Below are 27,230 nucleotides of genomic sequence, written 5' to 3' on the forward strand. Positions count from 1 at the left end.
GTCCCAGCTACTCCGGAGGCTGAGGCAGGAGAATGGCGTAAACCCGGGAGGCGGAGCTTGCAGTGAGCTGAGATCCAGCCACTGCACTCCAGCCCCGGAGACAGAGCAAGAATCCGTCTCAAAAAAAAAAAAAAAAAATTGCAAGAAAAAAACTCTCCTAATACTTTAATAAAGTTTACGAATTTGTGTTGGGCCACATTCAAAGCCATCCTGGGCCACATGCAGTCCCCCGGCTGCAGGTTGGATGAGCTTGGTATAAAGTATTTTGAAAAATTTATGAAGGCTTTTTTATGCTCACCCTTTTATAGGTCCTGCAGAATGTGCCTGCCATTTTTTAGAGAGGAATGAGTATTTTGGCATACCTTCATCATTTTAAAGATTTTGATTGTGAAAACTTGCTTACCTTGCTGCTGTTTGTTATAGGTAGATTTTTTATTTGGTGTCAAATACCCAGTTATATCAGATTTGATTTGCATTTCTCATATTTCTTTTCCCCCATTCTTTTGTGTGTTGGCTGAGCAATTAACAGTGTTAACTATACCAGTGTTAATATTTTTAAATATAACCAGGTGAGGAAATAGCACTATATTATTCATATAATGGGGTGCTCATAACATAAAAATATCACTTCAAAAGTCAAATAAAGTATAGATTTTAAATTAACCTATTATTGTAACTTTTTTGAGATGGCGTCTCGCTCTGTCACCTAGGCTGGAGTGCAGTGGCGCGATCTTGGCTCACTGTAAGCTCCACCTCCTGAGTTCACACCATTCTCCTGCCTCAGCCTCCCAAGTAGCTGGGACTACAGATGCCCACCACAACGCCCGGCTAATTTTTTTGTATTTTTGATAGAGACGGGGTTTCACCGTGTTAGGATGGTTTCAATCTCCTGACCTCGTGATCCACCCGCCTTGGCCTCCCAAAGTGTTGGGATTACAGGCGTGAGCCACGGCGCCCAGCCCTATTCTAACTTTCTACACTATTATTCTTTTCAATAAATTAAAACATGAATTTACTAGCAGTGTTTCATTTAATCTTAGATGCTTTCAGTTGTAAAATGTCATGTATAATTTCAGTATTGTGAATCTTACCAGCTATAAAGCACCTTATGAACATAATGGTAAACCATGAGAAAAAGTGTCTTCGATGATAAAATTAATGATTGGTTTTTGATGTGCTAAACTGCAAGCATAGGCATTAATAACTTGCATATAATTAGTTTACACATAGTAGTTGATTTAAATATTTCCATTTTTATTGTGGCTCCCCTAGCTTTACCTGTTTTTCAGATGAGTTAAGAGAATGACATATGATGGAGAATTAACTGGGAGAATAGTATTAAAATTGGGTATCAATTTACGTTCTTGTCTTATTCTTCTGTTTGCCTGTTTTGCTAGGAGTAGTAAATCAAACTTATATTTTTACATGTTCTGTGTTAACTTTAAATAGGTGTGTGCTCATATTGTCCAAGCTATTCGCATGGAAGCTACCAGAGTCCGTGAAGAATGGGAACATGCTATATCAAGCAAAGAAAATGCTAATTCTCAGCCAAATGATGAAGATGCCTCCTCTGATGCCTACTGCTTTGAGCTGCTCTCTATGGTTTTAGCACTGAGTGGCTCTAACGTTGGCCGGCAGTATCTGGCTCAACAGCTAACTCTGCTTCAGGATCTCTTCTCGCTGCTTCACACAGCCTCTCCTAGAGTCCAGAGACAGGTGACTGATCACACCACAGCCTTGCCATTGCTTTTGTTACTTGACCATTGTTAAAAGTTGCAATGCAAAGATAATTATCTAAGGACCCTAAATATAGATTTTTATTTTGTAGTTTATTTTGTTTGGAGCCTGTATTTTGCTCCCTTTTTTTTTTTTTTTTTTTTACTGTTTATTATGAGAGTGTAGAATACTAAAATATGTTCCATTTTTAATGTGTTGTGATAAAAGAGTATTGTGGCTACTGATTACCATATTACCATGAAATATATAATGTCATTTAGCCGTGACCAAAAAGAAAAGGTATTTTTTTTCTTGCTGCCTTGGGTTAGTAATTACCACTACTATTACCATTTGAATATTATGTATATCATATTTCCTTCCTTCACAAAATGTAAGATAGTGTTTAAATCATATTTCTTTTCTTAAAGATTTTGAAGTTACATAATGGTAGTTAAGTACATTAAAAAATGAAGCCTGGGACAGTGTGCAGTGACTTATGCCTGTAATCCCAGCACTTTGGGAGGCGAAGCTGAGAGGATCCCTTGAGCCTAGGAGTTCAAGGCTGCAGTGAGCTGTGGTCACTCCACTGCACTCCAACCTGGGCAACAAAGCAAGAGTCTGTCTTAAAAAAAAAAGAATGAAAAAGAAAAGAAAACCTTAAAATATCAGTCTTTACATGGAATTCTCTCATTTTATTTTTCTTACCAGGTAACCTCTTTACTAAGAAGAGTTTTGCCTGAAGTAACCCCTAATCGTCTGGCCAGCATCATAGGAGTGAAATCCCTCCCCCCAGCAGATATCAGTGATATCATTCACTCAACAGAGAAAGGAGACTGGAATAAGCTGGGTATCTTGGACATGTTTCTAGGATGCATTGCCAAAGCACTCACTGTACAGCTAAAAGCCAAAGGAACCACCATCACAGGAACAGCTGGTACCACTGTGGGCAAAGGAGTTACAACAGTTACTCTTCCAATGATTTTCAATTCCAGGTTAGTTATTGCCTCTATTTTAGTACCAACACAGAATAGAGTGAGCTACTATTCAGAAATTTAAGACATAATTTCAAATTTTACCTTGTTAGGTTACTCACCAAATAAAATCCATAAACAACTGGCTCATATATAAAAAGAATGTCATGTATATAATAAAAGTGTCATTTACAATTAGTGGGGAATAGAAAGTAAGCTGAATATGTGATGTCAGAATATTTGGATATCCATGTTAAAAAAATTCTAGATACCCACCTCTCATCATACACAAAGTTAAACTTCAGTTTTAGGTAATGTTTTTTTTGCCACAATAAAAAGAAATAAACATAGGGGAATAAAGTAAAGTTCAGGTCAATTAAAGCTTTATGTACATTTCTTTTTAAAACTGTACTAGGACAAATTATAGAAAAATATTTTTGTAATCTTCAATTTGGTAAGACCTTCTTAAACAAAACACAGAACCCAAAATCATATAGGAAGATATTTATAGATCTGACTATATAAAAATGAAAATTACTTGATAGGTGATAATATTTAAATGTTTTAAAATATAAGCAACTAACTTAGAAAAATATTTAAACCTATATAATAGACAATGATTTATTAGCATAATATGGGAGAATGACTACAAATCAATTTTAAAAAGGCAAACAACTGATAAGAATAATAAATGACAAAAACAGTCAGTTCACAGAAAAAAACTTATAAATGTCAGTAAACAAATGAGGACACCTCACTACTAATCAGATAAATGTAGATTAAAATAATTGCAAAGTGTCTTTGATGCTTTGGCAACATTATGAGGAAATAGGCATTTTCATCTCATATAAATTGCTGCAGCCTTTTTGGATATCTGTTTAATAATATCTATAGTTTAAACATGCATATCTTTTGACCTACCAATTCTACTTCTAAAACTTTCATACATTTGCACCAAGATATATATGCAAGGATGTTCTGTAATTGTGTGTAACAGTAGAGAATGAGAGACATCTGGAACAGTGCTACTTGTGGAGTCAATCCATGACAATATGCAGACAACATCAGAATGTTAATCATTGTATCACTTCTTTCCTGTAGTCTTGCTAGGAAAAAAGTCAGCTGAACTAAATAGTAGTGTGCTTAGTGATATAGTGAATTTATATTCTGGCACAAGCTCCACATTACCGCATATGCACTAGAAATAAGTCGTGTGTGGTCCCTGGACTGTACTTCTAAAAGATGCACACAGAAATAATGTGCAAACAGAGAAATACTTGGAAACTCCACTTGCTTTAACTGCTGTCTTGGGATTTGGGGTAATGGTTTAATGAATTTTCTTTTTAAATGTTTTAATTGATTGTCACTTAAAAATCTAAAATGCTGCATTCTGAAATAACATGTTTATCTTTTTCATTTGTTAGTGCTACTGATAATTTATTGGCTTTATAAATGCTAATTTTTCTTGTAGTTATCTCCGACGAGGTGAAAGTCATTGGTGGATGAAGGGCTCAACCCCTACCCAGATCTCAGAGATCATCATTAAACTTATCAAGGATATGGCAGCAGTAAGTTCCCATTCTTCTGACTGTTTTGGCAGTGAAGTGCAGCAGGAATCTGACTGATAGAACAGCTTACTCTACTGAATTGATAGGACATGTAGATTAGTGTAACTTTACTTAAAGACTATTTTTAGTATGTTAATTATCATGCTGTTTGTCTTTTCAGTGAGTGATAAATTTGTCATTTATGTAAACCATGTTCATTTCCAATTTTCCAGTTAATTTGTGTGAGAATTGTTACCTGACTTTAAAATCTAGTAAAATAAAATATGCCCTTTCAGACCCTAAGAAAGAACTTGATTCCAAAAACCTAAAGGAAAAAAGGGAGAAGAGAGCTCTCGGAAGTGGAAGTTTCTCATTCTCCTCAGTCTGCATGGTTTTTAAACTCTTTATTCTTCTTTATTAATGTCCTATGCTCTCTGTCTTAAGATGGTGGCTTCCAAAGGAGATCTGGGAGTGTGGAGGTCAGGGAGTTACTTTACAGCATGCCTGGCTCTGATTAGTTGCTCCTTGACATGTTCCACACATTCTATTGTATTTCTAGGAGACCAGCCTGAGAAGGCCAAGATAGTGTGGAATGTAGAGTCAGAAGGAACAGAAGGCAGCTTGGAGAAGGAGGAGGAATTGAACCGCCCCTTAAATTGTGTGGATATAAGAAGTGGGAGGATTTTCTGGGGGAAAAATGAAATTCTATCACTTTTCCCAATAGCATGGACATTTTCTCAACCTCTGTGGCAAGCAAACTTTCTCAGGGTTCACTGGATTAAAATACTTAGGAGTAATATTTAGGAACACCTAAATTATATGACAGCTAAATGTTTGTTCATTACAAATCAAGGTAGCAAATAAAGGTAGTTGTAGTTTGAACCTGTTTATATTTTAGGTTCCAGTAATACTCATCTAAAGCAGTTAGCTTCACTGTGTAAATTTTATGCTCAAACATAGATAACCCTAGTATTTCTGTTATGTTTTTATAAGATGTGAGAGAAATTACCCTTGACTTTCCAGGAAAAGAGTATTGAGCACTTAATTATTTATTTATTTATTTTTAAATATCAAAATGATGATTAGAAGTTGAATTTTGCATAGGATCGCAAAGAAATTTTAGTTCAAAAGTCTGTGCCCGTGATCTAAAATTCCATGGTCTCACTAAAAACAAATACTTCCTTTTGATAGGATATGTTATTTAAGAAAAAAGAATTTACTGTGGTAATATATTTCTGGTTACTTATTAAAATATTCTCTTCTGCTCAACAGGGTCATCTGTCAGAAGCTTGGTCACGAGTGACAAAAAATGCTATTGCAGAAACCATCATTGCCTTGACCAAGATGGAAGAAGAATTTAGGTCTCCAGTGAGATGTATTGCAACAACTAGAGTAGGTTTTGCTTTATTTTATTTTGTTTTAAATTTGGTCTGTATCATTGCATGTTCTTTTTCAGTAATAGATTTAAACAAATTTTAATCACTAAGTCAGTGTAATTATTTTTTGACCAAATACTGTATTTATTGAAAAAGTATAAAGAGGTTTTATATTATGAACTAGTCATTACTTCTCACTGTTATGTGTTCTGTGTCACTTGTTTTTGTTATTGTTTAGGAAGCCAACGATACACTGGTTAGAAAAGGCTAATTGCATTATACGTTGTTTGTGTGTTGTCTTTCTATTGATCTGTTTACTGTAGTTTACCACAGTAAGTTTCGTGTCGGCATTATGCTGTGATAGACCAAAGGTCCTTTGGAGACGAGACCCCTGCCTGTGCCTGGTTGTTCTAATGTAGAGCCTTATAACTTACTTAGAGGGTTTATAGGTCTTACTTCTAAAAAGCAAGAAGTGTTTGTCCAGGGCAGGGTCAGGTTGGACATCTCTGAGGAAATGAGATTGCATTCTTCAGATGACACATTTATAGTAAGTTTTAACCTACTAGATTTCATGTCCCATATGCCTCCAGAAAAGATTTGAGATTTCCTTGAAGCAGGGCAGTCTGATAACATTAGGAAGAAGTGAATGCTGGTAAAAATTGCTTATGTTAATCCTCAGAAATCTGAAAAAGAAGATAAACTGTATATCCCTAGGGCAAAAAGAATCAATTTATGCCATCTTACTATTACTGACTGTGACACCTGAAGCAGGTATTTTTGACAGTAATCCTTTCCTACCACTCATGTATTGCTTTCTTTCAGTCTGCATTCCCCTTCCTCCTTGCATGCATTATTTGTCTTTTTCTATTTTTCTGTCCCTATTTTAACATCTCTTGCTCTCTGTATCCAATGACACATGCTCTTCTTAGAGTTGAGCTAGTTAAGTCATTTTTCTATTCTTCATTAATGAGGGGATATATCATTCCATATAAAACTGAAGATTACCCTTTAAACCTCAGAAAATTTTAACAATTTCTGAGAACAGTTGTCTTTTCTTTTTTTTTTTTTTTTTTGAGACGGAGTTTTGCTCTTGATGCCCAGGCTGGAGTGGAATAGTGCGATCTTGGCTCATTGCAACTTCCACCTCCCAGGTACAAGTGATTCTCCTGTCTCAGCCACCCAAGTAGCTTGGATTACAGGCATGTGCCACCACACCCGGCTAATTTTCTTTGTATTTGGTAGAGACGGGGTTTCATCATGTTAGTCAGGCTGGTCGCAAACTCCTGACCTCAGGTGATCCACCCACCTTGGCCTGCCAAAGTGCTGGGATTATAGGCATGAGCCACTGTGCCTGGCCATATTTTTGAGAACGTTTTCTAAAGCTTGTTAGACGTTTATGTATTTCTGACAAAGTGCACTGAGTATAGTGTTAGGCCTTCTGGGGCAACAAAGACTTCTGAGGAACTTTTATTATCTAGAAGGATTGAATGTGTACCTGATACTCATGGGACTGTACACAATTTAGCAGTTGCTGTACCACCTTCTTTGGCATTTAATGCTTCAGTCAGATGATACTAAATGGAAAAATATGCAGAAGGCATTAGTACAGTAAATATTAAGTATGCCAATTCATTTATTCATATGTTGTTTACATAGTAGACCAATAAAGGATAATTGTATTTGTCAGATAGAAGACAGGGGGGTTTGTCAGAGAAAAGTCACTTGTTCAGTAGATATCTAAGTGCCTTCTGTATGCATGGCACATAGGACAGTGATCGTGTATACCTGCTACCACATCAGGAAAACTTGAGTGCCTCTGAGTATCTATGTGTTTCACAATCAACCAGCATTTATTGAGCTGTTGTGATGTGTCACAGTCAGCATTTCATAAGTCTTTCCTGAAAATTCAGTAGTGTAACAGCTTTCCCTTTCAACAGCTCTGGCTTGCTCTCGCATCCCTATGTGTTCTTGATCAGGACCACGTAGATCGTCTCTCCTCGGGGAGATGGATGGGAAAGGATGGACAACAAAAACAAATGGTGAGATCAGAATTTTTGTAAAAATGTATTTTGCTTTCCTTTACAGTAAGCTTTAGCTTGGCTAAAAAACAAACAAACAAACAAAAAACACATCAATGTACACGAAAGACTGTGTCCCTTTGGCCAAGTTCATCTCACAAGTCTATTTCACTGAGAATCCCTTCTTCATAGTATATAGAAACTTCAGGGGCTTTTAAGTGTATAAAAGAGCTTTCTTCTTCTTTTCTGAGTCGTGTTTGCATCATATCAAAATTTATTTTTAGCCAGAGTCTGATTCAGTGGCTAGATATTTTCCTAAAATGTAGTCAGTCTTATAGTAGGAAGGAAATAAAGCAGTAACACAGGCAACATGACACACCACCTGTTCACATATATACTTAAGTAGATTTGCTGGGTATCTTTAAGTTCACTAGAAGGGAAAACTTTCTATAGGTAGGCCCTTTCACCATTTTCTTATTAATGTTCAAGTTTCAAAAATAAACAGTTTATTCCTTTGGCATACAGAATGTTTGGATACATAATGGGGCAGACATTTCTTAAGTCTCTAAGTAACAAAGTATACCTGTTCATTGTATTAATCATTGAACCTGCAAAGTGCATTAATCATTGAATTTGGAGTTTTGAGAGATAATTTTTATAGTTAAGTACATTTGCAATAATTTCTATCTAATATTCAGATTCTAAATTCTTAATAGACTTCAGAATAACCGTTTATTTTTGTAAATAAATTACATTCAATTTGTCTGAGAGTCTGGGACTTTCTTGTTAATCAAATGTAACATGTGGAAATGTCTTATTTTAGCCTATGTGTGATAACCATGATGATGGTGAAACAGCAGCAATCATTTTATGCAATGTCTGTGGAAATTTATGTACAGACTGTGACCGATTCCTTCACCTTCATCGAAGAACCAAAACTCATCAAAGACAGGTGAAGATTTTTGTCTCTGGAGCATAAAATATGTTCAGTGAATTTTGAAATAAATGTGTGAAAAAGGCTTGGTGTTGTAGGGGGAGAAAGTGGACTTTGGAATCAAAGACCTTGGTTGAGTTCACAGCTGTCTCACTTACCATCTGTAAATAGCAAGTTGTTTTATGTTTAGAAATACTTAATTTCTCCATTTATAAAAAAGGGACTGCTGTGAAGATTAAAGAGAAGATTGGAAATATTCAAAACTTCTTAGGGTGCTTAAATGAAAATCATTATTATTATTGAATAATTAAATTTTATACTCCCCCTTTCAGTGTGATAAATAAGCATATTTTTCCCTGTTCTTTAATGAAATAATAGGTCTTCAAAGAAGAAGAAGAAGCTATAAAGGTTGACCTTCATGAAGGTTGTGGTAGAACCAAATTGTTCTGGTTGATGGCACTAGCAGATTCTAAAACAATGAAGGCAATGGTGGAATTCCGAGAACACACAGGTAAAAGGTTTAAAGATTGAGCCATGCCTTTAAAACCCACAAAAAAGATTAAACCATGCTGACTGATTATAACTAAACTGTGAATAATTTTGAGTGGTATTCTGATGTTTAATTATGACATCATTGTTCACTGTCTACGTTATTATATTTACTAAATATATAGAGTGTTCTATGGTGGAGAGAGCATTAGACCAAAAGTCAAAAAATCTGATTTGCCACTAACTAGCTGTGTGGCCTTGAGCATGTCACTTAACCTCTCTGGAACTCATTGACTTCATTTATAAAGTGAGAGGGTCACAACTAATGGGGCTCCATAGATAAAATACATTTCTATTGATAATTCCCTTCTAGTTCTGCTAGTTGTTCCCCCAAAATAAAAATTGCTGTACTAGTTGATCACTAAGATCTCTATTTATTATAAGGTTGTATGATTTTATGATATTTTTAGAGATTTTTGTAGACCTAATGCTTCTGAAGGTTTGTGAATGGTACTGTTTCCATTGATAGCAATAAACTAATTAACAAAAATGAATAAACATTAAACAAAAAGTAACTTATGTATGTTAAATGTATTTTTATCTCTAAAACATAGTTTTCATTTTGCTGTTTTTCTAAAGTAAATTTTGTATATTCCTAGTTCAAAGTTATGTTGAATCTTAAAAATTCTCAGTTTTCAGCACATCTGCAGTCTGTCATTTGACTGACACAAACTTCCAATGTTGGAGTTAGGTGTAAATCTGAATCAATTGAATTCTAGGGTGACTTTTCATGCTGCAAGAGCATGACCTACTTTTCTTATAGCTGATTTCTTCCTCCTATAATCTGTCAGTGCTATATATTACATTAATAAATATTCTAATATCTATGATATAAACTATCCTTTTTAAATAGATTTTTCTGTAAATATTGCTGAATTCAATAATTGATATTAATTATAGTTAGATTTTTATATCTGTGTTTAAAAATCAGCTTGATCTGTAATTTTCAAATCTTCACATTCTTTTTCTTATTGCTCTGTTCTTGTTTTATGGATTCTGTTTCTTCTTTAAGTATTTCAAACATATTTAAATTCCTTTTCAAATTGCAGAGTTCCTGAGGTAGGAATTCTGTTTTTCAAGTTTCATACTCTGATGATAGGCTTTATACTATGCCTTATAATTTTGTTATATAAAGATATTTAAAGATTTCCCTAACTTCTGTGTAGTTTTATTTAATTTTTGGGTTTTTTTTTTAACGGTATTGTGCATTTGGAGTCAGGGGCTTATCACATCTTCTCAGTCTGGTAATTTGGCTAGAAGTCTAGTCTGTTTCTTTCACTGAAAAATATGTTAGTCAAGAATGTATTTGGCTTCAGATAGGTCTTTAATTTCTTTTTTGTGTGTGTCATTATTTACTTTATAATTAGGACAACTTAGAAACCTTCCATTCTAAAACTGTCAGGCTGATTTACCAAGGATAGCAACTGATACAAACCTAGTTTGCTTTTTGAAATTTAGTTCTGTTAAAATATGTAGAAAACATATCCATCAGAAGGATTTTTATTTTTCTTCTTGAACCTAGGCAAACCCACCACAAGTAGCTCAGAAGCATGTCGCTTCTGTGGTTCCAGGAGTGGAACAGAGTTATCTGCTGTTGGCAGTGTTTGTTCTGATGCAGATTGCCAGGTGAGTATATAGTGACACAGGCTATCCCTTTGAGCAATGGTCCATGTTCCCCTGTGACACCTTTACTTCATATAGATAAGAATTATAGCTCAGCGTCACTTCAGCGTCCTAAATGAATGTATTACCTATGTGAAGCGTCAAATGCATTGCCAAAGTTGGAGAATGGGTCAAATAAAGCTCTCAAGCCCAAACCACACTCTTTTTATGTGTTTCTCAGTTACCATGATCATATGTATTTAATGTCCTACTTTTGTATTAGAAACAGTTAAAAATTTATGAACTGTATTTCCTTTATCCCTTACACACATTATTCACTTATTTCCTTAAAATACATTTTCAACATCTAAGAGTTCTTTAGTCCTGAACATATATAAACATATTCTATGTTGTCCAAATGTTTTTGGTTTCTCAATTCATTTAATAAGAATGTGGATATGCTCAGAGAGTGAGAGGTACCTTTTTAAAAAAAAAAAACAAAAACACATTTTGGTGATGCAGGGAGTGGTGACTGGGAAATTATACATTGGAGAGCTTTTTTTTTTTTTTTGAGGCAGAGTCTGGCTGTGTCGCCCAGGCTGCAGTACAGTGGCGTGATCTCAGCTCACTGCAACCCTGCCTCCCAGGTTCAAGCGATTCTCCTGCTTCAGCCTCCTGAGTAGCTGGGATTACAGGCGCACACCACCACGCCCGGTTAATTTTTGTTTTTTGAGTAGAGATGGGGTTTCACCATGTTGGTCAGGCTGGTCTCGAACTGCTGACCTCGTGATCTGCCCACCTCAGCCTCACAAAGTGCTGGGATTACAGGTGTAAGCCACGACTCCCAGCCAGGAACTTTTTGCTTCATATCTGTGCATGATAACAAAGATGAAATTATAATTCACTTATCAACATTCCCTTTATAGAGAGTGGCATTTTAAAAAAATCACATCAAAAAAACAGACTTTGTTAATTTATATTCAAACAAAGATTAGAAATAACTTTACTTTGTTGTTACTTGGCCTGCATAGATACTTCCTGTGGGAAATAATCTGTGGAAATTTATATAATAAGGAAAATTACCAGAATTGTGCCTTTTTAAATACTTGTGTAACATTGTAATTCATCTTTAACAGGAATATGCCAAGATAGCCTGTAGTAAGACGCATCCTTGTGGCCATCCATGCGGGGGTGTTAAAAACGAAGAGCACTGTCTGCCCTGTCTACACGGCTGTGACAAAAGTGCCACAAGCCTGAAGCAAGACGCCGATGACATGTGTATGATATGTTTCACCGAAGCGCTCTCAGCAGCACCAGCCATTCAGGTTGCCTCAGCTTTTAAAGTATTGAATGTATCCAGACATTAACATGGGGAATATATTTGTCAAATAAACAGTTGATTGAGGCCAGGCACGGTGGCCCACGCCTGTAATCTCAGCACTTTGGGAGGCTGAGGCAGGCAGATCACAAGGTCAGGAGATCGAGACTATCCTGGCTAACACAGTGAAACCCCCTCTCTACTAAAAATACAAAAAAAAAAAAAAAACTAACTGGGCGTGGTGGCGGTTGCCTGTAGTCCCAGCTACTTGAGAGGCTGAGGCAGGAGAATGGCGTGAACCTGGGAGATGGAGCTTGCAGTGAGCCAAGATCATGCCACTGCACTCCAGCCGGGGCAACACAACCAGACTCAGTCTCAAAAAAAAAAAAAAAAAAGCAGTTGATTGAAATTTTTTTTTATATCGCTAGGCAGAAGTGTTCTTTTAATCTATGCATCTACCAGGCTAATGAGGAGCAAATTCTGCCTCTTTATGCTGTGCTTCCTATGTTGCATGCTCAGCGTTAATTTGTGAATTTGTGTGAGCCTCTATAATCAACAGAATGTATAAAATGTTCGGGGGGGGGGATTACTAGATTATCCCCCAATAGCTAAGGCTCTTCTTAATTTCCAAAATCCAGAATAGTATTTTTACAACATTATATAATTGACCTATACATAATGATAAATACTTTTATACATATATAAGTTACTGTGCACTCAATAAGTTTTTTTAACTTTTACCCGTTGCTTATATTTTCAGTTCTCATGATTCCAAGATAATAATAGTCTCCAAAACAAAATCATAAATCAGTAATTTCTTCTTCTTTCTGTGAGATACAAAATTGAATAATTTTATGTTTTTTCCTAACTTGGCTTACTTTATGTAGGTGGCATTAATATATGAATGGTAAAAAAGTAGGAGAAGCCGAAGGCCTAGTTAATAGTGTCCCAATTTACTATAATGAAATTTAGTAAATAATAATGTCCCAATTTCAGTGTCCCATTGAATTTTCATTATAGTAAATTTCTTGATTTTTCTCTTACCTTCTTTAAGTAGTGCCTTGCATTAAATAATCTCCCAGTCACTCAACTGTTTATCATTATTATATTTGCTTATGTCCTTTTCTTTTCTTTTATTTAAGCTGGATTGTAGTCACGTATTCCACTTACAGTGCTGTCGACGAGTTTTAGAAAATCGATGGCTTGGCCCAAGGATAACATTTGGATTTATATCTTGTCCCATTTGTAAGGTATGGAAAGAATCTGAAATCATGTACTTTCTTTTTCTTTACTTCTTTCTTTTCACCTTTCAAAATAAACATATGTCACCATTTCTTGATTTCCTCTCCAGTTTACGTTTTACACACCAGTCACTAGCAATTTCTTCCATTCTCATTCATGTGGAATGAGAGAGACAGAAATAGAGAGAGAATATAATCTCTCTGTTATAATGCATCTCAAAACAGTAATTGTCCATTTAAAACTGATTACACTCTGTTAAACATATTACATGGAAAAGTTCATTTACACATCGTGATGCATTAAAGGGCATGTATCTCTACTCTCAGACCACCAGAGAGGTCAGTTGACATAACATGACAACGACTACTAAAAATTCTGAATGATCCTCTGGTGTTTGTAGAAACTGATACCTGCCATTAAAGAGTGAAATTGGAACCCTCAGTACCACTAGAACAGATTCTTTTAGAGCTTAGTTAAAACACGGAGAAAGTTCTTGGCATTTTGACACGTTTCTGCAAAGGTAGTCAGCAAGTAGGAAGTTGTTTTGGCAAGCTAATAATGATTAACAAAAAGCTCTTTTTAAAGAGTGTGGCAGTATTTTCCCTATTAATTCCTCTTTCCTTTTCTATTAAGCTGTTCCTATTTTCTTATCTTCATATTTGCAAACTAATATGAAGGGTATAATATGGAAAGACTTAGTACAATCATTGTCTAGATAGACTGAGAAATAATCAAAAAGATTGTAGTATTTTGCTCTCCCCTATCATATGTTGCCACAAATATTAATAGATACATGAAGGTTTTATAGCACATACTACCTGTTCACTTCTGTCACCTGGCGTTCTGCCTTCCCCTCAAGGAAGCATTAGACACACACACACACACACACACACACACACAGACAGCGTGTCTTATTTGTGGCAGCAAGGTAACTTTATTTCCACAATAGCTAGGGCAACAGGAGATATATTTCAGACTCAGGAAATATAAAGCTAATAAAATGGAATTTTCATGCTCTGTGTCCCGTTTGCCCCATTTTCCCTGCTCTTGGGAAAATATGGGCTTCTAAAGACTTAACAGGGTGTTTTTCAAATGACATTTTATTTAGAATATGTGTGCTCTGTGGTTATCTTCTAGCACAATGCTTGGCACTTAGGTGCATAGTAAGTGTTTGTTGAGTTGCTTGATAAATGATTCTTCTAAAGAATGTTCATTTTTTTATTGCAGAACAAAATTAATCACATAGTACTAAAAGACCTACTTGATCCAATAAAAGAACTCTATGAGGATGTCAGAAGAAAAGCCTTAATGAGATTGGAATATGAAGGTCTGCATAAGAGTGAAGCTATCACAACTCCTGGTGTGAGGTTTTATAATGACCCAGCTGGCTATGCAATGAATCGATACGCATATTATGTCTGCTACAAATGCAGAAAGGTATGCTATAAATTATACTGAGAAGTTTTAAAAACTGAGCTTACCTATATGATTAAGAATTCAAATTGTACAGTGATACCTAATTATTCCATCTTAAGCCTGAAGTTAAAAATAAGATAGCTCGGTACAATGTTTCCCAATGTTTCCAGTAAAACTTGTTTACTTAACTTGTTTGGAGATTCTTTATTTAACCTGAACAAACTTTGGGAGACATACAGTATTTCTCTATACAAGCCACTTCCCATCAGTAATAACCTGTTTGCCCAGGGCAATTCCTTCCCTAATAAACTTTTCTCACTTGTCTCTGCTAACCATTCCTTCCTTAAAACTCTTAATTCCTTGGCTTCCAGGACAACACTCTCTTTTTCTGTCCTCCTTCCTTCCTGGTCAATTATCTTTAACTACTTCTTTTTTTTTTAACCTACCCCTTACATATTTGTTTTCCTAGAGCTCCATTCTTGCCTACTTAATAAATACTTCTTACCTTGAGTGACCTCTTTTACATCTATACCTTCACCTACCACATATACCTCTATGACCTTCCAAAATTTTTGAGATTTAGTTACAAATATCCAACTGCGTACCAGACATTTAGATCTTTCACACATATTTCAGAGTTCACATGTCAGGTATTATATTCATCAGCCTTGGCCGGGCACAGTGGCTCACACCTGTAATCCCAGCACTTTGGGAGGCCAAGGTAGGCGGATTTATTGAGCTCAGGAGTTTGAGACCACCCAGGGCAAGATGGCAAAGTAATATTTCTGTGTGTTTCATGTACTAAACTACATGTACTAAACCCCATCTCTACAAAAACTACAAAATTTAGACAGGTAGGTTGGCATGTACCTGCAGTCTCAGCTATTTGGGGGACTGAGGCAGGGGAATCGCTTGAGTCCAGGGGGTTGAGGCTGCAGTGAGCTGTGTTCATGCCACTGCAGTCCAGCCTGGGTGATATAGTGAGACCCTGTCTCAAAAAAAAAAACAAAAAAAAAACTGTCTTTACCAGTCTCTGATCTTTATTGACAAAATCCTATCAATTCTGTCTCCAGAGCTCTCTTGAGTCCTTTTTTCTTTCCATTACATCTCCAGCAGACCTAATCATTTTCCTTGGTAATTACAGTAGCCTTATTCCTGAGCTTGGGTGTAGAACCTGTAATTCCTCCATTGCATCCCTTACACTGCTGCTAATGAATACTTCTAGATCTGAAATCTAATTGTATCATTCTTCTACGTATAATACTGTAGCCCAGTCTCCCTCTCCAGTCTCATCTCCGAAGATGCTATCATTTGCTCTACATTTGCTACAACATACCAAATAACTTGCATTTCCCAGACTCAGCCCTGTCTGCTCACCCACTGACACCCCCCTGCCATTGCACAGTCTGTTGCTGTTCAAAGGATGCTCTTCTCTACCTCCACCTGCAAATTTTACTCTGACCTGGCTCCCCCACCCCCATACACACATGCTGTCTTGCAGAGCCTAATCTGTCTTGTCATACCTCAGCCTTCAGCTCAGGTTTCACCTCCTCTGTAACATGCCTCCATCTCACTTCCATCAACACCACCACATAATTTTGGTATCTTGCAGGCGTCTAGCATAGTACCTCCTATTCTGCATTATGACTACTTGACCACTTATCTCTCTGCCCCACTTGATAAGTTCCTTGCGTAGCATAGTACCGCCTATTCTGCATCATGACTACTGGACCACTTATCACTCTGCAGCACTTGATAAGTTCCTTGAGGACAAAGACTATGTTTTTTCATTTTTCCATCTCTAGTACTTGGCACTTATTAGATACAGAGTTAAGTGGAGAGTGAATAAATGAGTGAACGAATGACTACATGAGAAAGATGCATAGTCCCCCAGTGTAGCAAAAGGAAAATACAGGATGAATGGATGTCTAAGTAGCGAGATGATAGCCAGAAAGGCAGATAGATACATGCACACCCAATAGTGTACATTTATGAAACTTGTATTGTTACAAATAACAAAGTAATATTTCTGTGTGTTTCATGTACTAAACATTATAAATGAATATTGTGCTATTTCAGGGTAGCAATCAAATGTTTAGGAAGCCAAGCAGAGGATATAGAAAAGTGAAACAGCTGGAGTAAGCAGTCCCCAAGACAAACCAAAATACTTCCAGGGTTAGGTTTAGCTGGTGAACGACCGTTTATAACCTCTGCATCAGTGGATCCTGTCTTTGAACCTGTTTTTCTAGTATAGGTAATAGATTTATATTGACTCAGTTTGTTTATTCCCAATCCAGACATAGCTTTTTGACTATGAGACATGATGTGCATGCAAATTGTCCCAGTTCCTTGGTGTCACTTATTCCCTGCCGAGGGCAAAATACAGATAAATCACCCATCATGATATTTTTATTTATTCATGATAATTTTATTTATTCAAATTCTATTCAATTCTCTGTATTGGAAATTGTTGAGTTCCTGCCTATTGCATAACTTTATAACTATGAGCAGTATTCTGAAAAGAATTACCAAATTTACCTTTTTTTTTTTTTTTGAGATGGGGTCTCACATTTTACCCAGGCTGGAGTGCAGTGGCATGATCTCAGCTCACTGCAGCCTCCACCTCCTGGGCTCAAACAAGCCCTCCACCTGTGCCGCCTCCTGAGTAGCCGGGACCACAGGTCCACGCCACCATACCTGGCTAATTTGTTTGCTTGTTTGTATTTTTGATAGAGATGGGTTTTGCCATGTTGCCCAGGCTGGTCTTGAACTCCTGAGCTCAAGAAATCTGTCTGCCTCACCCTCCCAAAGTGCTGGGATTACAGGTGTGAGCCACCGCACCCAGCCTGCCTTTCCTTCTTAAAAAATGTGTGATCAGAAGATGCTTAAAAGTACTTTTTTCTTTCCCATTAGCCTTGGAATTACAATTCTATACTAATTACTTTTGCATATTTTGTTCTACAGTATTATAAATTGAGAATTGCTAAGCATATTTATTAAAACAGTAGAAGGGAATATATATTTTAATATTTCAAAATAAGAAAAATTTCTCAAACTTGACCCTGAAAAAAGCATACCTTTTACTACTTAATATTCTGTTGATATTTATTTGGAATATTATGCTTTTTTGTCATTTTGTTTTAATAGGACAATGTAGCTCCCTACTTTAAGCGTGAATCCATTTGAGAATCGAAATAGCTTTAGGCCAGGCATGGTGGCTCATGCCAATAATCCCAGCATTTTGGGAGGCCAAGGCAGGAGGATCACCTGAGCCCAGGAATTTGAGACCAGCCTAGGCAGCATAGGGGGAGACCCTGTCTCTACAGATAATTAAACAATTAGCCAGGCATGGTGGTGTGCATCTATGATCCTAGCTACTCGGGAGGCTGAGTTGGGCGGATCGCCTGAGCCCAAGAGGTTGAGGCTATAGGGAGCCATGATTGTGCCACTGTGCTCCAGCCTGGGCAACAGAGTGAGACCCCGTCTCAAAGAAACAGAGAGGAGGAAGAGAGGAGAAGGGGAGGAATGGAAGGAGGGAAGGAAGGAGGGGAAGAAAGAAAAAGAAGAAATAGCTTTATTTTTTACCCTGATCCACCCTACATACAGTCAGCAATACGGGCATGCACTTGGCATTTCAAAGGATGGTCTAGTAGATAATAGTATTTTCTAAAACCCCTTGATCTTTCACTATGCCCATACTGTATCTCCCATGCCAGAGTTTTATTTTTTCCTGCTGTAATCTGGATGTGTTTTCTCCACAGGCGTATTTTGGTGGTGAAGCTCGCTGTGACGCTGAGGCTGGACAGGGAGATGATTATGATCCCAGAGAGCTCATTTGTGGTGCCTGTTCTGATGTTTCCAGGGCTCAGGTAGGCAAGACATTTTACTAGAAACAACAGTTTAGAAATGTTAAATAATGTTTTTTTAAAACAATAATATGGTGGGAATGTAAATCAGGCTTTTCTCCTCAGTATTTTCTGATATTTGTTCAGTGTTGTATAATTTTTCACATTACTTCATATATATTATTTCCTTTGGGTAATTATTTTATAATTTTGTCTTCCATGAAATGATCACCATAGTTAAACAATGTAATAAATTTACTTATTTTCTTAGTTTCTTAAACCTGCAGTGAAACTTTTAGGTTTTCCCGTCCTTAGTGAAATATTCGCAGTATATCTGTGAAATTATGAGACAGGTTAATTTCATTAATTTTCAGTTTGACAGGCCATAAAACATTCCTAAAGAAATTAAGTAGCTTGCTTATTAAATCAGATAGATTATGATGGAAAATGGGATTAGAACCTGGATCTTTGTCCAGACCTTTTGGGCAGAGCCACATATTTATTTGTTAGTTTTCAAACATGTGTATCATCAGTTTTTCAATCAATTTTTAGAGTTATGTATGCCCTCAAAATATGAATTAAGGAGCTATCTATGTATATGCCTGTCTTAAGTGTGATTGAAACAGTCTCACCATGATCTTGTGTCTGTCTCTCTCTTTTGCTATAGATGTGTCCCAAACATGGCACAGACTTTTTGGAATATAAATGTCGCTACTGCTGTTCAGTGGCTGTCTTTTTCTGTTTTGGAACAACACATTTTTGTAATGCTTGTCATGATGATTTTCAAAGAATGACTAGCATTCCTAAGGAAGAACTACCACACTGTCCTGCAGGTATGCTTTCAATATTTTAAAATCACGATTATGATCTATATACCGTAGTTTTATGTAAACATTAATATGAACGCTCTTTGTTTCAAGTGACAGAAACTCAATTCAAAGTAGCCTAAAGAAGCAGGAGGAATTCCTTGATCCTTGTAAGCGTATGACTTTCTGGGTGGAGTAGGAAGCAAGCTGATCATCGTGAGTGAGAAGTTAGCTCTGACGGAGCAGATCTCTTGGGGAGTGAGAATGCAGTCTACTAAGGATTCGTGAAAAGATGGCTGTTCCGCACTAAAAAGTCATATGAAGTTCAATATTACAGAACCATTTAAAAGGATTCAGTGGGTTTTTTTTTTTAATGAAGCCTGGAACCATTGCCATAGAATGAACAAATGATTTAATCTAGAATGGCTGGGAATCAGCAGTGTAGTGAGCATCAGTAAGTCAAGGGAATTAAAGAAACCGCTCGGAATACAGGAAAAATGATTGTCTATGAAAAGCAGGCTGAGGGGAAAGAAGTATGAAACCAAACAGAAGCTAAAAATACTGGAAGAGGACAGGAGGCTGCTGGCAGCAGTGAGGTGGAATATCAGGCTTCACGGAAGTGAGAGAAGTGGAAGGAGAGGTCCATGCGACCATAGGAGAGAATTTTACATATGATGTATCTGAAATTAGTGAAAATACATGCACACGTACATACAACACAATATACCATGTTGTCAAAGCTGGAAAACACATACTGCCATCTGTTGCTTATCAGAGTGCAAGTGACAGACCTCTCTGGAAAACAGCTTGATAGTGCCTCTCAGAATTACCAGTGTATCAACCCTTCAGCACTCCCTCTTCAGGGATATAGCTACAAATGTGAGGACAATATAAAGGGGCAAATAAACAAGGTTATTAACTACAGCATTGCTGTGATAATAAAAATGTATAAACAATGCTAGTATCCAGTAGGGTAGTGGCTAATATTATGCATCAATAAAAAAAAAAAAGATGGCGTTTCTGTGTGCTGATTTGGAAAGATATTTAGGAGATAGTAGCAGATGAAAAAAGCAAATTAAACCGGGTGGGGTGGGGTGGCTGACACCTGTAATGCCAGCACTATGGGAGGGCAGGGTGGGTGGATCACTTGAGGTCAGGAGTACGAGACCAGCCTGGCCAACATGGTGAAACCCTATCTCTACTAAAAATACAAAAATTAGCCAGGCATGGTGGCGGGCACCTGTAATCCGAGCTACTTATGAGGCTGAGGCCGGAGAATCGCTTGAGCCTGAGAGGTGGAGGTTGCAGTGAGCCAAGATTGCGCCACTGCACTCCAGCCTGGGTGACAGAGCTGTTTCAAAAAAAAAAGCAAATTGCAGAACAGGGTATGTAGTATGCTGCCTTTTTTAAGAGGGAAAATTAGACTATCTAGTCATATTTACATAAAGAAACCCCTGGAAAGATACTCAAGAAACTAATACTATTGATTAACTATTGGGAAAAACAAGAAAAAGATGAGGGTAGAGACTGGGGAAGTGGCTTCCAATTGTATCATTTTTAACAGTTTGATTTTAAACCATGTGAAACATATACTATCCATTTCAAAATAAAGATAAGTAGGGTTTTTTCAAGTATGACTACTTTTTACCATTTGCTCATGTCGAAAATTGTTTTACTGTTTCTCCTTAAATACTGCTTTTTTAAATAGAAGTAGCAGGCTTTGAAGGAAGCAAGGTCAGAATGATGTGAAGCCAAGGTTATGTAGGATAATGGACAGAATAGAGATGTGAGCCGTGCATGGAGGGAGGGGATGATGTGTTGGAGGTCAGCAAGTGAAGGGAGTGTGGAAAGGGCAGTATTCTAGATGACTCTAGATGACTTGAGCTTGGAGGAAGGGCAATTACTGAATGAAAGTTGCAGGTTGTGGTCTGGAAATAGGAACCAAGAGAAAAATCAGTCACACGTTGTAACCATATGACTGGAGGAGCTTGGGAGATAACCAGCCTCCAGTTGAGAAAGATTTAAGGCAAGCAGTGTCTTCAGGGGAAATCTAGATTTTACTTCAAGTTTCCTCTGCTTTAAGAAACAGAAACAAGTATGCTAAAAATAAGGAAGTTAACAATGAAACAAGTTCAGAGAACTCAGTGGTGGGTAGTACCTGAGAGAGGAGGGTCAGGCTTCCCCTCCTACAGTCACAGGATCAGGGCAGCCAACACAAAGGAATCACGGGAGGGAGGCAGGGGAGGAGCCAAAGTCAGCAGAAGGAAGGAATGACCTCGGTCCTGGGCATTTTCACACATATTTTCTCAATTTTTACAACCTACGAGGAGAGAGTATTATCCCTGTTATCAAATGGAAAACTGAGGGCTAGGGAGGTTAATGAACTGGCCTAAGAACATACACTGAGATTGAGGTATACTCTCCCAGCCTCACACATCCCTCTAACTCATCCATTCATTTAGAGAACTGGAATAGAATAAAGGAGATCCCACAGGAATATGGGTAGGGAAGATGGCCATATACAGTTTACTTAGAAGGACAGAAGAAGCAATTCTCTAACCACTCTCAACCCTGTTAATTCTAATATTTTTAGATAATCAGTCTTCGTCCATTCAAGCCACTATAACAAAATACTGTAAACTCGGTAGCTTATAAACAGTGGAAATTTATTCTCACAGTTCTGGAGACCAGGAAGTCTAAGGTCTAGGAACTAGCAGATGAGGTGTCTGGTGAGGGCCCACTTTCAGCCTCATAGGTGGCGCTTTCTTGCTGTTGTGGAAGGGCAGGGGGCCTCTCCTGGGTCTCATTTATAGGAAGAGCACTAATCCTGTTCATGGGTTCCACCCCATGACCTCATCACCTCCCACAGCTCTACCTCCTAACACCATAACATTGGTGTTACTGTTATAGTCTCAGCAGTGCACCAAGATATAATAGTCCCTCATTGTCTGAGATAATGCCTGGAGTTCTTTGTCCTACCTCCAAGAAAATTAAGGAACACAGACATAAAGGGGAAGTTAAACCAAAAGTTTAATAAGTGAAATAAGAAAGCTCTCTGCCAGCAGAGAAGGGGACCCAAACGGGGTGCTCCCTATGAAGCTGGAGCCCAGGGTTTTTATGGACTGGAAAAGGGAAGGAATGGGCTTAGTCTGCCTGCTGTCTTGGAGAGAGCCTGACTCAGCTCGGCCCGGGACCTTGGCCCAGGAACCCACTGGAGCCCACTGTGCCTATGCCCACAAAAGGAGAGAGCCCCCTGACTATACAAAGGACAAAGGCATTTCTTTTTTTTCTTTTTGAGGTGGAGTTTCGCTCTGTCGCCCAGGCTGGAGTGCAGTGGCGCAATCTCAGCTCACTGCAAGCTCCGCCTCCCGGGTTCACGCCATTCTCCTGCCTCAACCTCCCGAGTAGCTGGGACTACAGGCGCCCGCCACCACGCCCAGCTAATTTTTTGTACTAGTAGTAGAAACGGAGTTTCACCGTGTTAGCCAAGTTGGCCTCGACTTCCTGACCTCGTGATCTGCCCGCCTCAGCCTCCCAAAGTGCTAGGGTTACAGGCGTGAGCCACCGCGCCCGGCCCAATAAAGGCATTTCTATCTCAGGTCTTGTCCTTTATCTGATTGAAGGTTTTTCTATCTGTGCAGCTGTGGGCATGTCTTTAGGCACAGTGCCCTGTGCTAGTTCCCTCATCGGTGCCTGCAGCTTGACTTTTTTCCCCCAGGCTGTTTTTTATGTTATTTGGGGATGAGGCACTGACCTGTGGACCTGGGGCTCTCCGGGGACCCTTCCCTTGCTATCTACCTAAGGCAAACTAACTCCTTTCATTAACACGTCGGTATATAAATTTGGAGGGGCACAAACACATCGAGACCATAGCATAATCCCTTTATCCATTTCTTTCTAAAATTTTTATTGACTACCTTCTCGTGCCAGGATACTTAATCTTCACAGCACCCCATGAGTTAGGTACTGCTGTGCCTGTTTTAAAGATGAGGAATCTAAGAATCAGAAAAATTAATTTTACTTCAGTTTCATATCTACAAAATGAGGATAATAGTTTCTGTCTCCTATGACTGTTAAGCAGTTAAGTAGTTGATATACTAGAACAGTGCCTCAGTAGTAAGCACTCAAATGTTTGCAGGTGTGTTTTCACTATTTTTATTTCTCACCATCAGTTGGATTATGAACACCTCGAAGATGGGAGCCATGCACTCTTCATCTTTAATCCCAAGTACCTAACAATGCCATTCATACATTAGGCATGCAGTAAATATTTGTTTTTTTCCTTGAAAAAACCCAAGGGCTGCAGTTGGTGTCACCACCATTGATACGTTGTGTATCTGAACTAGATCTGCCATTGAGTGTCCCCATCCTGCTCACTCTCCCCCACCCACTGGTGGGGTGGACACCAATCTGCAGTGTGATTTGAAGCAGGAGCTACTGAACTTTCTAACAGGAATAGTTAACGTTCTAGCAAACCTCTGGCATCCTCCCGTGCTGACCCATCCTGGGTCTGTGCCTGCATTTGTCTGAGGTGGCACTCATTGCTACTCTCCTGCCTGTTAGCTCTAACCTGAAGTTGACTTCTCTGTCTGAGATTAGCTGTCTTCAGTTTGACACTTACTCTCATGTCTTGGTCTTACTCTTACATGGAACTTACTTTTTATTTCTCTAGATCAGGCCTCAGTTTGTGGTTGTTCAGTAATAGTAGTAATAGCCAACATTCATTGAGTATTTATACTGTGCAGGCTAAGAGCTTTATAAATGCTAGCCTTTTGTCCATCGTGGTTTCCTTCTTTTATGTCAGAGATGTTTTTAACCCAGAAAAGGTAAAGTAAATGAGATGTCATTCCTCATTGATCAGTGTAAGCTCATTCCATCCAATCGTGTGATATTTTTCTCTCAAGCACAATCAGAATTTACATTTATTATTTTGAAAACTAGCTATAGAAAACTAATGCACAGTTCCTATTCCTTCATCTACTATTAAATAGGGACTCTGCGTTCAAGTATAAGCCTAGCATATTTTCCTGACAAATTAAGCCTCGTCATTTCTAAAGAAACTAAAAATCTTTTTGAAATGATAGGAAACCCATGACGTGAAGCACGTTAATATAATAATTATCTTTTTTAAAATACTGTTTTGGGTACATTTTATAGGCCTACTTTGATTATTATCAACAAATTCATATCTTCCCCAAAGTGTTTTTTCCACTTTGTATTTTATAATATTGTTCATATTTTTAACCTGATCAATTTTCATTTTCCTGCTAATATCCTTCAGCTACTTTTAAAAATTACAGGAATCATTGGCCTTCCCATTTTACCAGTGTATGCTTTTTCATCAGTGAAGATAAAAGGGAAAACATGGCTTCTTTAAACTTAAATTTGTTTTTACTTATAGAATATTCTACACAAAAAATCTCCCTGTTTTCTATTCAGAAAAATAATGTTCTGCCAGACTAAATTGAGGGGTTTTGTGACCTTTTTTGTTCATTGCTCTTTGTTTTAAAATGATATATCTAATGCATTTATTAATAGAAAAAGATCTGTAGCTCAAAGTGATCCTCTCTAGGCAGGATATGGTGAGTAAGAGATCCCGTCACTTCTTCCATTATACATATCTCTGTTATGTTGAATTTTTTATAGTGAACATTTTTTACTTTTGTGATCAGAAGAAAAATTTCTAAGTGTTACATTTGTATAACCACAGTCATACAAATAACCTATCAGTGATTTATATTTCTGTAAGATTTATATGTGTGTATTCTTAAAACATTATTTTCCTTTGCCTCCTTCAAATTTATACAGGTCCCAAAGGCAAGCAGTTAGAAGGAACTGAATGTCCACTCCATGTTGTTCATCCACCCACTGGGGAAGAGTTTGCTCTGGGATGTGGAGTGTGCAGAAATGCCCACACTTTTTAGAACACTCAGATCCTTTGTCTACAGAGAGAAAAGTTGCCTTCATCCCCCAAGAGGATGCGGTGAAGTTTAAACTCTGCTCAGGATAAGGACGGGACCATTTTTACATCCATGAAAATGAACCATTCACAGTACAAGAAGGATGCCAAATACCATGTACATAATTCTTGCTGTGGAAAGTTTCCCCATTATTTTGGTTTATCTTCTTTTGAACAAATGACATCAAACTTGTGAGGTGTTTGCATGTGGCCATTACCGTCATTGGCCTGTGAAGCATTGGACATTTATAGATAATTGATATAAAAGAATCGCCATGCCCATGGGCTAAGAACGATGCTGGCTTTCAAGCAAAAAAGAAAAATAATCATTGTTTATTGTATACTGCCTTTTTGTAATCCTGTACAATTGCATCACGGGTGGGGATAAAAAGAGGAATATTCTGGTTTATTTCCTAGACTGTTATTTAAAAAAAAAAAATTGTGTTAGGACAGCATATAAATGTAATAAGTATCACACTGTATATAAAGATATCAATGTTTGTCCTGTATAAGAATTACTAAATTACAAATGCAATTTCATTTAAACTTCTAGGTTAAGTTTGAGCCTGAAATTTTAATGAAGTGCAATACTGAGTGTGCCTCATTATCTTGCAGCTGTAAACATATTGGAATGTACATGTCAATAAAACCACTGTACATTTTTATACAGTGATAAAGTCTACCACTGTGGGAGGTGTTGTTTGAGAAACAAAATTTAAAAACCTTTAAGGTCTAAAAGTCTAGTTTTCCTCAGAAAGAAATTTACTAACACAACACAATCAAAAATTTTATAACTGTTAGGAAAAATAAGAATAGTAATGAAGTGCAATGTTGGAATCTTGAACCCTAAGCAGATGATCACATATATATTCATAGGTAGATGTATTCATACCGAAGACAGAAGAAAACATTTAGGAAATTAATCAACTTCTATTTTAATTAGCAGCATTTTTAACTTTATTTATTTATGAGACAGGGTCTTACACTGTCTCCCAGACTGGAGTACAGTGGCGTGATCTCAGCTCACTGCAGCCTCCACCGGGGCTCAAGCGATCCTCCAGCTTCAGCCCCCTGAGTAGCTGGGACTACAGGCATGCACCAGCACCATGCCCAGCTAATTTTGTATTTTTTGTAGCGATGGGGTTTCGCCATGTTGCGGAGGCTGGTCTCAAACTCCTAGGATCAAGCAATCCCCACCGTTTCGGCCTCCCAAAGTGCTAGGATTACAGGCGTGAGCCACTGCACCCAGCCCTTTTTGAAATATATATAAAGTAATAAAATCAATATTTTTTTATTCATTTTCTATAGACAACGGTGTGTTTAAGTACATCTTTTTGACATTTGAGTCACGAAATTGCCAAATTATTGATTGTTGACTCATCATACATCAGATTAGCAAAAGTTTTTTGTTGTTGTTGTTTCTGAGACAGTCTCACTCTGTCGCCCACGCTGGAGTGCAGCGGCACCATCTCGGCTCACTGCAACCTCCGCCTCCCAGCTTCAAGCGATTCTCCTGCCTCAGCCTCCCCAATAGCTGGGACTACAGGCGTGTGCCACTTCACCCAGCTAATTTTTGTATTTTTAGTAGGGATGGGATTTCACCAGGCTGGTCTTGAACTCCAACCTCAGGTGATCCGCTCGCCTCGGCCTCCCAAAGTTCTGGTATTACAGGCATGAGCTGGCACGTCTGGCCAAGACTAGCAAAAGTTTTAATCACATTTTGTTCTAAATTCCAACTGTGGGAAATATAGAACTTAATTTGTCAATATAGAAATTACTGACAAATTTAATGACATTTGTGTTAAGCATTTATGAGAAATTTAAATCAATCTTTGCCTTGAAGGAACTTAAAATATAAAACAAAGATCAGATCTGAGCACAGGTAACTATTTTATACAATGTTCTAGTAAGTTTCATAAAAATATCCAAGC

The 27,230-nt window shown here is 37.7% G+C and overlaps 1 protein-coding gene across 1 annotated transcript in view; it reads left to right on the plus strand.

Annotated features, from left to right (window-relative positions):
• MYCBP2 (MYC binding protein 2, E3 ubiquitin protein ligase) overlaps positions 1 to 25,981 on the plus strand; it is a 282,186-nt gene extending 256,205 nt beyond the window's left edge. The window contains exons 69-82 of the mRNA XM_011953854.1: positions 1,450 to 1,716; positions 2,425 to 2,708; positions 4,159 to 4,255; positions 5,507 to 5,626; positions 7,548 to 7,649; positions 8,452 to 8,580; positions 8,941 to 9,073; positions 10,634 to 10,737; positions 11,850 to 12,038; positions 13,174 to 13,281; positions 14,501 to 14,710; positions 18,451 to 18,558; positions 19,202 to 19,367; positions 25,149 to 25,981. Coding sequence (XP_011809244.1) covers positions 1,450 to 1,716; positions 2,425 to 2,708; positions 4,159 to 4,255; positions 5,507 to 5,626; positions 7,548 to 7,649; positions 8,452 to 8,580; positions 8,941 to 9,073; positions 10,634 to 10,737; positions 11,850 to 12,038; positions 13,174 to 13,281; positions 14,501 to 14,710; positions 18,451 to 18,558; positions 19,202 to 19,367; positions 25,149 to 25,264 — 2,133 coding nt within the window. The 3' untranslated portion in view covers positions 25,265 to 25,981. The remainder of the gene's footprint in view (positions 1 to 1,449; positions 1,717 to 2,424; positions 2,709 to 4,158; positions 4,256 to 5,506; positions 5,627 to 7,547; positions 7,650 to 8,451; positions 8,581 to 8,940; positions 9,074 to 10,633; positions 10,738 to 11,849; positions 12,039 to 13,173; positions 13,282 to 14,500; positions 14,711 to 18,450; positions 18,559 to 19,201; positions 19,368 to 25,148) is intronic.
• Positions 25,982 to 27,230: the final 1,249 nt, after the last annotated feature.

The sequence above is a fragment of the Colobus angolensis genome, unplaced genomic scaffold, assembly GCF_000951035.1.
Source record: "Colobus angolensis palliatus isolate OR3802 unplaced genomic scaffold, Cang.pa_1.0 Scaffold374, whole genome shotgun sequence".
In the NCBI taxonomy this organism is placed as follows: domain Eukaryota; kingdom Metazoa; phylum Chordata; class Mammalia; order Primates; family Cercopithecidae; genus Colobus; species Colobus angolensis.